The sequence below is a fragment of the Triticum aestivum genome, chromosome 5D, assembly GCF_018294505.1.
Source record: "Triticum aestivum cultivar Chinese Spring chromosome 5D, IWGSC CS RefSeq v2.1, whole genome shotgun sequence".
Classification (NCBI taxonomy): Eukaryota; Viridiplantae; Streptophyta; class Magnoliopsida; order Poales; family Poaceae; genus Triticum; species Triticum aestivum.
The window spans coordinates 80,307,812-80,321,883 of NC_057808.1; the positions used below are offsets into that span (position 1 = coordinate 80,307,812).

General features: G+C 48.9%; 1 protein-coding gene and 2 pseudogenes across 1 annotated transcript; 1 reads left to right on the plus strand and 2 right to left on the minus strand.

Annotated features, from left to right (window-relative positions):
* Positions 1-3,271: 3,271 nt before the first annotated feature.
* LOC123124399 (disease resistance protein RGA4-like) lies at positions 3,272-5,964 on the minus strand (annotated as a pseudogene).
* Positions 5,965-8,612: 2,648 nt separating this feature from the next.
* LOC123124400 (DNA polymerase delta subunit 4) lies at positions 8,613-9,482 on the plus strand. Its single transcript, XM_044545016.1, has 2 exons — positions 8,613-8,955; positions 9,075-9,482. Exons 1-2 carry the CDS (start codon positions 8,811-8,813, stop codon positions 9,281-9,283), a joined length of 354 nt encoding a protein of 117 aa, XP_044400951.1. The 5' UTR covers positions 8,613-8,810; the 3' UTR covers positions 9,284-9,482.
* Positions 9,483-11,005: 1,523 nt separating this feature from the next.
* On the minus strand, positions 11,006-12,656 carry LOC123120293 (proline-rich receptor-like protein kinase PERK10; annotated as a pseudogene).
* Positions 12,657-14,072: the final 1,416 nt, after the last annotated feature.

The window sequence follows — 14,072 nt, forward strand, 5'->3', positions numbered from 1 at the left end:
TGAAAAGGTAAGGAAGACCCGTGGAAAAGCAAAACGTCAGAAAAAACGAAAATAAAACCGTTTAAAAAGCCAAAAACGCGTGCGGAGAAAAAAACAAAATTCGAAGAGAACGCCCAAAGCGCGATACGTGGCGAATGGTTAAGAGCGCGTCAAGTGGTGCTGATCGTTGCGAGGCTCCCGAAGAAGCGCTCGTTAACTAGTTACTCTCGGCCAAGGTGCATAGGCCTCTAAGCGATCAATTTGAGCCGTGGATGCTCTTCAGAGCCGCGAGACTTATATCTCGCGTTATGCGAGACCGAAGGAGCTCTCGCGTGCCCATTAGCGAACACTTAAAATGAGTATAGGAGAAATAGGGGAATGGCATAGATCGAACACAGGTCTCTTGGGTGCTGTGATGCACCACAAGTCACTGGGTCAATGTCCGGTTAGTTGCAAAACACCAGGGCACGACCACGTTAAAGTAAACGAGCCAGTTTTTTCATAGGTTTTTCATATCTTTTTTCTGTTTTTGTTTTTCTCTGGGTTTCTCTATTTTCGTTGGTTTTTTCCTTTCCTTTTCTTTTTTCTTTGCTTCTTCGGTTTTCTTTCAATACATGGTCAACATTGTTTCTATACATATTTAACATTTTTCAAAGACAAGTTTAACATTCTTTGAATACATGGTCACCATTTTTCTATAGACATTTAACATTTTTCAAAGACAAGTTGAACATTCTTTGAATACATGGTTAATATTTTTTCTATACACACTTAATATTTTTCAAAGGCAAGTTTAACATTTTTGGAATACATGATCAACATTTTGTATACATATTTAACATTTTTAAAAGACAAGTTTAACATTTTTTAATACATGATCAACATTTTTTATACACATTTAACATTTTTCAAATACATGGTTAACGCTTTTATGTACACATTTAACATTTTTTAAATACAAGTTTAACATTTTTGAAACACTTGTTCAACATTTTTTAAATGATTGTATTAAAAAAATACATAATCAACATTTTTGTATACATTTCATGATGTATATTTTTTGTATACATGACAAACATTTTTCTATACACATTTAACTTTTTTTTAAATGTGTTATGTAAAGTATTTTTGTAATATAGAATATCTGGAAATATACATAAAGTTAAAGAATACAAAAAACAAAAAAAGTAGAAAAAAACAAGAATATGGCATGTGCTGTGGCGCGATGGGCCAGCCCAATATGGATCTCGCCTTCAGCGAGACTTCCTCTCGTCTCGCTGTAGGCGAGCCATATTAGCGCCCCTCAGGAGCATCAGGGTTGAGTAACATGTGGCGATAGTTAGATAGTTTACCGTTGCGCCTGGTGTTGTCTTGAAATTAGCAATAGTTATGTGGGCCCGAACATGACCTTGGCATCTGAAGCCGCTGCCCTCCTACCTGTAGAATATTTGTATTTGGTTTTTCCCCCTCTTAATATATCGACACGAACGGCTTTTGCGCGTTCTAAAAAAAACATGTACTCCATTCCGCAAAAAAAGGACCTGTACTCTACCATGTATATTCCTTTGTTTTACTCCACCCCAATTATCAATGAAAGACATTTTTGCCAAAAAAAAAAAGCTTTTCGAAATATAGACCAAGTTTGCATGCCAAGATGTTGTACAAGAAGTTGTTAAGGGAATTGGGATCTCTAGCACACTAAGAACTGCATTGGGGATACATGCAATCACAGCTAACTCAGCTAGGGCAATTGCGATGGATGATGAGCAAACCAAGGTTGCTAAATGGACCAAACAAGAGCTAAATGTGTATAAAGTGAATGTTGATGCATGCTATGTGGATGATGGAAGGGGAGCTACAGCCGCTGTCCTTTGTAACCATCGAGGGGAGGCGATGTCAGGTGGCTCTTTCTTATTTGATCGCTTCGTCAGCAGACGGGTCAACTTTTAAAAAATGGAATAACGGAATGATACTCGCAAGCTAATTAACTGGGATGCTCACAAGTTGTTTTGAATCTGATTGCCTAGAGCTTATTAATGCTTGCAATGGGATAGCTGAAATACATAGTCCATATACAACTACCCTTGCTGATTGCTTCCATATAACACAGAGGATTGGATTAGTCTCATTTGTTCACTACCTAAAAGGCAAACATGGTGGCGGAAGCGAACTAGGAGCACTCGGCGACGCAGTCCTCCTAAATCTCGTCCGCCGACTTTCTCACTCGGGATTCGAGCCAATTTTTAGGAAATCATATGCAATGTGTGAATACGTGTCCCACGCGTACGCAGTAGCAGTAGGTCCATGTGCTGCGTTATTTACTACATCTGCACCGGCAACATGATACACAGTGCTATGCTATGGTGTGCATACAAAGTCAATAGTCCTAATTAATGAGACCAGCGTTTACATGCAAGAAAAGTTAACGTGTTGTCTTTCCTCTGCCAACACGAGTACATGTCAGAGCATGACGCGGCTGAATAAATGAAAGCAAAAAAGCTGCTGGCAGTGTAATTACGTCAATTCATCTTTGTTGAAGCATGAGGATGAACGATTAGATGCGGCTGATAAACCTGGCAATGCCTCTGATAATGTATCTTTTTAGAGGAAAAGTTTTCAGATTAGTATAATTAAATTGTCTAGAATTATTATCATGAAGTTCTCGGGTTTTCATTAAAAAAATAGAAAGACGTAATTTCATGGAATTTGTACCTTGAATTTTTCCAGGATTGCATTGTTAAACCAAGCAACATGACTAATAACATAGTTCTTTAGAGAAGGATAAGTTTTGAGATTAATTAAATTGTCTAGAATTTCACGAAGTTCTTGGGTTTTCAATAAAAGATAAAAAGACTTATTTCATGGAATTTGTTCCATGAATTTTCCAGGAATTAGAATATTGGAACTCTCTTTTTTGTATTTAAAATTCTAACAATCATGGAATCCACTATTTTAACTATCCCAGGATGGGATTCTCAGTTTTTATAGAAGACACGTAACTAGGTTGAAAAAGAATGATATTACAGTTTTAGAACTTAAACCAAACATAAACTTACAAAATATATTTTCAAAGTTGAGTTATATCGCAGTTTGAAACTTGGTAGAACTAAATATTAAATGTGTTATATGATTCAAAACGCATGGCTCAAAAAAAGTCTGCATGCGTGTGGGGCCGATGTCAGTCCAGCCACCCACCTGTCGATGCATTTATTCCTAGTCAGAGATCTTAATATAGACTCTATACCTCTTCTAAACTGAAGAATACATGCTTATTTAATGCAAGATATCAGGGTGGCGAGCCCGCAAGTGCTCCTAGGCATTTTCGACATGGTGGCCCACTCTTTAGCAAGAAAGTCTTTTGGTTCCCAAGTTGTTTCTTGGAGTGATAACCTCTTGGTTTTCTCTTCAATAAAGTACTAAATGAAAAAAGTAGCAGAATTGGTTAAAGAAGTAACTATTATTTGAGATTTCATAAAGTTTGCCACAAGTTCAATAAAAAAACACAATGCAGTTTATTTAATTTCTGGGAGCACTGAATGCCAGCCCAAAAATTAAAATTATTACAAACAGAGGAGCTTTAAAAGTAAATAAAACAGAAGATTAAGCTAGTGACGTTCAAGGATGGCACACACACATGGGTGGGACAAGATAGATCGATAAGACCACCTAGCTAAAACGAGCTAGGATACGTACTTGCAGCAACTAACGTGGTAGCATCCTCCACTTGGTTCCAGACTTTTGCTGCCTCACTGCAGCTGCTTGTCGCTGTTGTCGGTTGCTACTATCACAGAACGAAATTCTTGGCCTTTTCTTGTGCTTCTTGGCCTCCGCCTCCCACCTCGACCAGGTGCCAGGGTCACAAGATTTGAGACTTTTGAGTAGTACGACCTCACTAAGAGATCCAAGGCGTGAGATGCCCGTGGCTGCAAACCCCGTTACATCATGGCAGAGTAGTTCAAGGGTGGTGAGGATAGCCATGGCTCCATTTGCGACAGTCACCTGTGGAAGCTTGGGGGCATCGATGATGAGTCGCTTGAGTCTCTCAAATTTGCCTGCCGCCAAACTGAAGGTGCAGCTCCCGAATCTGTCACTGACCTCTTCGAGCTGCAGGTGCTCCAAGTGATTAGTTGTTGCAGGGCCGAGAGGGCCTCGCTGTCCAGGCCAGTGGAGAAAAGATGAAGCTCCGAGAGATATTCCAGCTTGTACATGAAGCCCGGTAGACCCTCGCTGAGGCTTCCGCGCAGCTTGACGGATTTGAGCAAGAAGGTTTCTGAATATGACAGGGGGTTCATAAAATCTAGCGAGTGCTCACCAAAATCAATTGATAGGCACTCGAGCCCAAATCGCCTCCGCAGGGAGTCGGCAAGTAGGCCAGACAAATCTTGGGTCGGGACCGTGCTTGTGCCCCCCCACCGCATCTTAACCTTCTTGAGATTGTGCATGTGGAGCATAATGTGTTGGAAACCTTGTCGGTCGTCCACGAGGAACCCTGCCACACTCTCCAGCTTGCTGTTGCTGCTCTTGAAAACTCTCTCCACGTCCTTGCTTGTAATCGGGACCTTCTTCTTGCTGCATAGCTCACTGGGGAGTTGAAACTCGCCGAAAAGGTGGGCAAGCCGCGGCAGGAGGAGGACCTCAATCGGCAGTTCCCTGACGTTGCTGTCCCGGGCGTCCAGAGCCTCAAGCTGATGTAGCCTCCTGATCCTCTTGGGAATTCTGCAGCAGTCCGTGGCCCTGATGCTGAGGTACTAGAGGTGTATCAGCTGGAAGATTTTGCATAGAGCTTGTTCGTCGATGCCTTTGGAGCCCTCCAGATCCAGCACCCGGAGGAACTCGCTCTCCAGCAAGTCCTTAAAGCCACTGTTCACGATCGTCAATGACCTGATGAAGGAGTAACGTTTGAGGTCGACGTCGCAGGGTGCACCAACTTAAGAACTTGTGGACGGCGAGCCGACGGGTACGGATGCCTCCGCGTGCGGCTTGAACAGGCACATTGTTGCGGATGAGGTCAGTGAAGTTCCGACGGAGGGACTCGCTGAGAAGAAAGTCAAGCAACACACCGTGAACCTGACACATCTTCACTTCGGCTGCCGGCACCAGATTCTCTCTGCTGCTCTCCACTGGCTCCACGAGGTGGCGCTCAATCAACTCCCGGAAGAGTTCATGGCAAGCGGGGTTCTTATTTTTTTAGAACGAAGACATCGAAGGCGTCCGGCTTTAAATTAATAAAGCCCACGTAAGGCAAAATCTAACAAGTTCAACACGGAACAACGTAAAGAAAACGGCCGCAGCCAAGGTACGTTACACGCTACCGGCCGAAGCCTGCGAGGACATGAAAATAAATAGCAGCGCGCAGACGGCCAGTCCAAAAATTCGCATGCTAGCGGCGTTCTTATCCAGACGCCCGTCATGCTCCACGAAGCCTTCAGCTATCCACCTCCGGAACAAGCTTTTCCTCTTGATGGGTTGGCCCTTGGGGAACATTGTAACAGACAACAAGCAAGTCTTGACACGGTGGCAGGTTAGGCCGTCGAAGCATTCCACGAGGACTTTTTTCAGTTCTGCAAAGGCAGGTTGCTCGCCCTGGCCTGTTACGCGGTTACCTAGCGCGAGAGCCTCGCGGTCCCAGTCACTCTGTCCCAGTTCTGTCCATATGGGTCTCAAATACTTGGCTGCACTGACAACTGCGAGGGGTAAACCGTGGCATCCATTACAGATGCCTTGTGCAAGTTGTTTCAACGAATCGGCAGCATTCGGCACTCCTACTTCTTGCCAGAACAGTTTCTTAGTCTCCTCATTGTCGAGACCTTCCATTTTGTACACGAAACTAGTGCTGGAGCTGCAGTACTTGGCGACACGTTGGACACTTGTGCTCACAACTATCCTGCTACTTCTCTCATTTTCAGGGAAGACATTCCTCAGGAAATCCCAATCTTCTTGTTGTTGCAAACCGTCAATTACAATGAAGTACCTGAACACATGCATATGGGAACACAAATCAGCTAGGATTATGGTGGCTAATTAATTAACCTCACTAATAATCTAGTAAAACTATCAGAAAACACGCCAATAAAATTGTATACGGCTTTGCCAATATGGCCTTCAACAATTTTGCCATGTTATCTTCAATAAAAATGCTGCGGAAAAACAAATACAACACATTTGCGACGAGTATGTCCTAATATATTAATACGACATATTTGCCATGGGTATGTCATAATATAATTATCATAGTATATCAATAAGATCACAAAAATGACACCGTAATTAGAAACACAATTGCCTTGATATAGTCTTATGAAAAACAATTTTCAGAATGTTGATTTGCCATGTTCATTGAAAAATGCCATGGCAACTTAAGAACATCCTATGAAATTAGACATGGAAAAATAGCCATGGCAATTTCTGTTTGTAAGAATATATCACATGTTTATTACCAGATTTATGAAAAAAGTCTTTTTTTGCCATGAGCTAAAGCAAAACCGTTCTTAAGTTGCCATATGTATCAACTGAAATAATGCAATGTCCCTTGCTTAAAATTTGAAATTTCACTACCCGTAGCTCAGATATAAGCATGCAGTACTCAAATGTCAAATCAACTGAGAAAAAATGGAACAACAAAAGAACGCTAATAAAAAGCTTCAGAAAGAGCATACTAAAAATGTGTGCCCCTGACCACAACACATAAATTCAACGACGACGTTGAGCCCGGCCCCCTCCCCGTGCCAGACCTCCTCCCCGCGCCCTCCCCCGCCCGCACCGCACGCGTGGAGAAAACGCCAGGAATCACTGGGATCCGCGACTGCCGCCGCAACACCTCGTTGGGAGACATTGGTCGACTGGGAGCACATCTCTGGGTGGGCGAGGGGGAATGGGAGATTCTAGGGAGAGATAGCTGAGGTCGTTCACTGGATCGGCGCCTACGCGAACGGTTCCATGACACCAATGTGCCAGCATGATTGCCCAAGATCCGTGATAGGAGATCCAATGGCAGGGGAGGACAAAAATGCGACCGTCGACCAGTTATCATTTCCCTTGATTTTGAGCAAAGTATGCTTCCTAATCCATGCAGCTGGCTGCCTAGCTGTATCCTTTTAGTTAGTCCCTCTGTCCCAAAATACTTGTCGGAGAAGACTATTTCTCTGACAAGTACTTCCTAGATCGCGAACCAACCTGTGGTTGGATGGTTAGAGGGACTGTGGTATCCCCAGCCCATCAGGTTTCAAATCCTGATACTCGCATTTATTCCTGCATTTATTTCAGGATTTCCAGTGATGCACATTCATAGGGGTGAGTGTATGCGCGTGTATATGAGTGCTTGCCAATTGTACTGTGTTAAAAAAAGTACTCCCTAGATCACTAAAGTATTCTTACAATTCAATAAGGAAAAGCAACATAGCAATATCTTAGGGTACCCTGTTTGAGGTTATAAGTTTGTGTGCAAAGTGCTTAGCTACCTAGAAAAAATAACATATTTCATGTTTATAGCTTTTTTTAACCTTCATGTTTATAGCTTATAATATCATGGTGATGCAGCAAAAGGACCAAATTATGGCCAGTATTAGGGGTTGTTGAAAATATTTTTATTGTAGATGAAAGGAGATAAATGCAATTATTGGCTCAATTGTGTAGAATTTGCAAGGGTCTAACTTAATTGTTGAGCCATTAATTATGAATTAGACCAGTTCAAACCATTGTTCAACCTTCACTACTAGCATATTTCTCTCGGTGTGAAAAAAATCCAGTTTAATGTGCAACTATAACATGGGATGTGTTTGGTTACTTTCTGAGCAGGGTCTGGTTGAGAGGAGGAAAAGAGTCAGGCTGGGCAGAGCCTGGCTAAGAAAAAACGACATTGTAAGGTAGTTTGATTGCTTGCATATGGGATATTGTCATCGTGAATGCAATTTTCACCCGACAATTTGGTTGCATACATGCATGGGTATTAGGAGTTAACCACTACAATTAAACCACACACCTCAGAGCTTGTTGCGATATGGCAGAAGCAGAGCACGTCGTCCGCGCGCGTCCATCCTGTCTCTGAAGCATAGACGAGCTGACACTGGTGACCTTCGACCTAGCCGCGGCGCAAGCAAGAGCAAAGGACACTGGCGAGGAGAAGAAGAAGACGATGCCCTGTCAGGACAGAGGCAACCGCGACAACAGTTAGAAGGCCAACAGTACCGTTTCATTTGTCCAGGGGTTTATCAACCGTCGATCTGCGATCCTACGGCTCCAGCGAGTGTACCGCTTCACGCTAAAGTGACTCACTCTCCGCCGTAGATCTCGAGATGTGCGGCTCCTGCCGTTGTAACGTCTTTTCAAACTTTACCTCAGTGCTGTAAACTGAACCTGTCGCTGTCTTTGCTTTTCACATGCTCCATTCCCTTTTTAACCCTCCTCCGGCTTGTGGAGAGGGCATTCTGAATAATTCGAGTAAATTGCACAGAAGTACCACAATTGGGGCATTGGAAGCAGATTGGTACCAAGTTTGGTAATTTTTACATGTCAGTACCAAGTCTGGGGCTAGACGTTACAAAAAGGTCTAAATCGCGTATAAACGCGTATTGACAGTGTATCTGACCGGCAGGGCCCGCCTGTCAGCTGCTGACGTGGCATTTTTTTTTGCAGAAACCCCCCACGGTGTCGCTCCGCGCCCGCCTCGCCGCCCTCGCCCTCTCCCCATGGCGGCCTCCTACCTCAGCCGGCGCGCGCACGACCCCAGCGCGCCGGTGGTGCTGACCCCGCCGGCGAGAGATCGCGCCGCCGGCGAGAGAGAGAAATGAAATACAACAGAGAGATCGCGCCGCCGGCGAGAGAGAGAGAGAGCCATGAGGAGCGGCGGCGACGTCAAGTCCTTCTTCCGGCAGCAGAAGGCCCACTCCAGCGCAGCGGCCGCCAAGCCCACCAGCGGCGTCTCCAAGAAGCCGGCGCACCACCACCACCAGAAGCAAGCGGCGGCGCGCCCGACGCCAGGTACGCCGCCGTACGCCCAATCCGAGCTCCGCCGATTCATACGCCCAACGCGGATTTGACCGCTCGATCGATCGATCTGGTGTTTATTTATTTTCAATCTACTGTTGCTTTTGCGGCAGATCACGGTGACGGCGCCGACGCGAGGAGGGAGGAGGCGGAGAACGCGGAGAGGAAGGCCAGGGAGTTCGACATGGACATGCGCTACGGGCCCTGCCTCGGCCTCACCCGCGCCCAGCGCTGGCAGCGCGCCGCCGCGCTGGGCCTCGCCCCGCCGCCGCACGCGCTCTGCTCCGACGACCAGCCGTGCCTCTGGGAGGGCCGCGTCTAGACTAGGGCATCGCCCCAGGGCCCCGTCGTATCACCGATCCGCCACTCCTCGTGGTTCTGCCTACTGCTTCTTCTGTAGCCATCAGTCTTCGTGTTGTCTTCAGTCTTCGTCTGTACGTTTGTGTCGATCCTGCTGGGTGCGTGCGATGCCGTGTGATCCGATGCGATGCTGTATTAATCTCAGTATAATCTTTGCTGCATCTGGTGTGTTGCAAATCTCTCTATATCCCATTACAGTTGAGGTTTTTTGAGCAATGTTATTTGGGAATGCACGCGGATGACCCTGATTGAAAATTAGAATGAACGTTCTATATGACCGCACTTGATCCAATACGAACGCTCTCAAATCAAATCAGAAGAAAAATGCAGTTTTCTGCTACACTCAAAAAGACCAAGTCGGATTCGATTCAAATTATCAATGCCTGTGCAGGACAAGATATAGAATTTGGGGTGAAGCTTTGGCTATCTATAGTGTTTCATCTTGGCTGGGATGATAGATTGATAGGATCGGCTGAATTTATACACTATGCCTGTGATACAAGTGAGGTAGCTCATTCTTTAGCGAAATTTGCTTATGACGATAATGCTTCTTGTAATTGGGTCGATGAACCCCCAGCTTTCCTGGTGAATGCCATTGTAAACGATGTAACCATATTACCAATTCAATATAGTGGCCATGATGGCATTTCTTAAAAAAACATTCTCAAATATATCAGAGCTCATGTAGATTACAACGGACAAAATAAATACATATTGAGATCTCAGTTTCATCCTTCATCCAGAGCCATTGCTCATGACAGCACCCACCAGAACACAAAGTTACAACAGCCAACAGGCAAGGCCCCCAACTGCTTTGATGCACCTGTCCTGCTCTTCAGGACAAGTGATTTCGAAGGCAGGGAGACCATGAAGCCTCCTTGATTGATTCCAGCGAGCCTATCATCCAGCTGCTGTCGGCTGCCTTCTTTTTGGGCGTGAAGAAGTGTCAAACCAAAATACCCAATAAGCATAAGCATTAGCTCTCCCTGAAAAGGAGGTGATCCAGCCGCACCTTCCAGTACGGCTACCTTGTTACGACTTCACTCCAGTCGCAAGCCTAGCCTTAGGCATCCCCCTCCTTACGGTTAAGGGTAATGACTTCAAACATGGCCAGCACTGGATCAATATGCTTTACTCCAATTATGACGCCACTGCATAGTTGGATACCATTCTTTTGGAGGGCTTTCCTGGCATCGTAAGAGTGCTGTGAAGACAATTGTCAGTTTAAGATGGAAGGCCAGAGGAATTAATTGTCGCACCATAATGCAGAAACCTATCATGTGATGCACGGGCATAGCGAAACTGAGATAAACATTTGTTAAGAAAAGAGCTAGGTTCCAGACATCACAAATCACTTTAAATAAATCTTATCCCAGCAATCACAGGCCAGAGAAACCTATAAAAATTCACATCATGCATGAATGCACAAAGACAGATTATCCAGACTAGAACATGTGATGATGAAAAACATACTCAACAGGCCAAAACCAACTTCACTATCTGTTTCATGTTCAAAAGATAGCCAAATCATACACCACAGCATTTAGTATCACTGAAACTGGAATAAAGAGAATGCAACCTTTAGGCTAAATCCATCTTAAAATTGAACGAAAAGGCATCTCTTTAACTGAGTGCAGCCATACAACGTGTGAATTGAACAAGTAGACAACCATTAATTCCACGAACATATAAGATGATCAATGGTGTCATGAAACCGGTATATCCAGTTGCTAGGACAAGCACTAAGGTCTAAGAGCGATATGCTACTAAATGATCGATTTTGCTGTTGCTCATTGACATACACAGGAGCAAGCACATGCCAGGGCCATGAACCTACGCAAAGCAGCAATATTTTCAGCTCCATGGCTACATACATGTCCAGCGGTCACCAAGATACTACTACTTGCAGAACTGAATCTACCATGCGCATGCGGCAGGCTATAGCTTCCTGAAAAAACAAGTAAAGAAGAGCATCATGGTTTCCTTACCCGAATAGAGTGACCCACTCCTCGCCATCTGCCTTCCGTTCGCTGGCCGGAGCCGCCGGCTCCGTCCTGGCAGCCTCCGTCGCCGGGGTCACGGCCGTCGCCGTCGGGGGAGGAGGAGTGCAGGGGCTGGACGGCGGGGGCAGCGCGAGCAGCTCCTTGCGGGGCGGCGGCTCGACGACCCCGTCCATGGGGGATCCGGGGGCGGAGGCCTTGCCGCGGGAGCGGTCCCATGAGGGCGAGCGGCTGCCGGCGCCCGCCCTGGCGCGGGGGGAGGGGGAGGAGGCGACGGGGAGCAGGTCGGAGGCGGTGGGGTCGGGCGAGAAGTCGGCGGCGGCGGCGGTCGTCGAGCGTGAAGAGGGGCGGCGGCGGCGGGGTGGCGGAGGGCGGGGCGGCGGCCGCGGGGGAGGCGAAGCGGGAGCACCAGCCAGAAGGCGCTACCGGCGCGCTGGGGTCGTGCGCGCGCCGGCTGAGGTAGGAGGCCGCCACGGGGAGAGGGCGAGGGCGAGGGCGGCGAGGCGGGCGCGGAGCGACACCGTGGGGGGTTTCTGCAAAAAAAATGCCACGTCAGCAGCTGACAGGCGGGCCCTACCGGTCAGATACACTGTCAATACGCGTTTATACGCGATTTAGACCTTTTTGTAACGTCTAGCCCCAGACTTGGTACTGACATGTAAAAATTACCAAACTTGATACCAATCTGCTTCCAATGCCCCAATTATGGTACTTCTGTGCAATTTACTCGAATAATTCTGGGCTTGGCCCCTTGAGCCGCCGTGTTCCGGCTGGCGAACCCTAGTTTCTGCGATTCAGATCCATCATCAATTGATTCGCATTTCACCACCAAAACTTGCGTGTTTTACTCTGTTTCACTGCTACTTGCGAGAGTTCGTAGTTTAGACTCTGTCATGCCCCAACAACTAGATGAGGCACGGCAAGAGGCGGACCGGGGCGAAGGCAAGCACACGGGCGATGCAGGAGGAAGTCGCTGCGGGCAGGGAAGACGCGCACGTGATCAGGGCCGCGCGCCAGGCCATAGAGGCCAGGTTGGAGACTTGGAGGCTGTGATGCGGGAGATACTCGCGGCGAACGCGTCGACCGAGGCCGCCGCGGGCCAAGCCGGGCCGTCCGTCGAGTCTCCCTCGAGCCGAGCTCAAGAGGGCCAAGGACGCGGAGGTGCGGAGCCAGGACAGGCTGGCGCAGCTTGCGGGCCGACTCCTCGAGGTTGGAGATCGCGACCAGCTTGGCGTAGAGCGCGGTCGTGGCAGAGGCGAGGGGGTCGAGCTGCCGGATGAGCGCCGCCTCGGAGCGCCGGGGCCGCGTAGTGGAAGCCGAGGCGCGCGACGACATGGGAGCCGAGGTAGAGGGGGCTGAGCGCATGGGCGGCGTGGGAGCCGAGGCAAAGCGGGTCGAGCAGGCGGGTGTCCTCGGCGGCGGAGAGCGAGCGGAGGAGTCTGGCGGCGCACTACATGGCCTTGGCCTTGGCCTGCACCTGCATCTGCCCGAGGTGGAGGCCGCGGAGCTGCTCAGCCAGTGCGACAGCGGAGGCCTGGTTGCCGCCGAGCATGGCGAAGTGGCCGACGAGGTCATTGTTGGTGATGCAGAGCTCAGAGTTCTCGAGGCGGAGTGCGGCGGCCTCGCGCGCGGCGTCCGCTAGATGGCTGAGGCCTGAGGCTCGGGGTGAAGGCGGTGGAGCGCGGCGACGGCCTGGGGCTCGAGACGAAGGGGCTGCCGCGCGGCGATGGGCTGAGGCTCGGGACAAAGGGGCTGCCACCGCGCGGCGACAACATCAGCAGAGGTGGACTTGCGGCCCGGCGAGCCACCCACTTGCGCTCCATAGCATCGCTCTGACCTGACTCGCTGGAAAACTGTCGATTCGACAGTTTTGAGCAAGTCAGGCTCGGATATGCTTTAAAACCCATGGCATATGCGGACCCAACGGTACTTACGTGTAATCAAATAGTCCAATCTTTACTCCTAATGGACGAGTTGGTTGAATAGTCCCCCACTTTCGTCTGATTTTTTTTCGACCGGTTTTTTCCATCAAATTACCCCCACCCCCACGCCCCGACCGCCGCCTGCGGGTCGCCCGCTCCCTCGCGCCCCTGTTGCTCCCTCCTCGATCCCGATCTGGATCGAGGGGACGAGGAGCTCCTGCCTCCCCGACGGCCGGCCTCCTCCTCGCCCCGCCGCTGCGGCCGGCGCCGCCAGGGCCTCTGGAGCCAGGGAAGCCATGGCCTGAGCTCGGCCTCGAGGTCCCCGCCGCCGTCTCCTGCAGCTTCTGCCCCGCCGCCTCACCGCCCGAGCTCGCCGTCGCACCAACCTCGGCGCCGCGCCGCCGCCGGCTCTGGTCGCCTCCACCTCCGCTCCAGGCAACCCTCGGTCGCCGGCTCGCTGGAGCACGACGGCAGACGATGGATGCCCTGGTTGTGTGCGACGGATGCAGTTCTCACGCGCAAGCTAGGGTTGGAGCCGCCGGCTCTTCATCCTGCCCGCCGACGGCGACTCTTCCCGTCCCGCACTGTCGCCTCCCCGTTATCACAGGTATATCCACCCCTTCCTCTTTCCCCCTCTTCTCTCCTCTCCCTTCTCCCTCCTCCATCTCTGTTCCCTTCCCCCGACTGGCCCGAACATGGAGAACAGCGACAGGGCCAGGTTTGCGGATGTGTTGCGGTAGTCCTCGACGGGGTGCTCGCCGGCGATGACCGTGGCCTAGCAGCAGGATAGCATAAGCTCTCCCTTGTTCTTTTGTGATTGAATCAGATT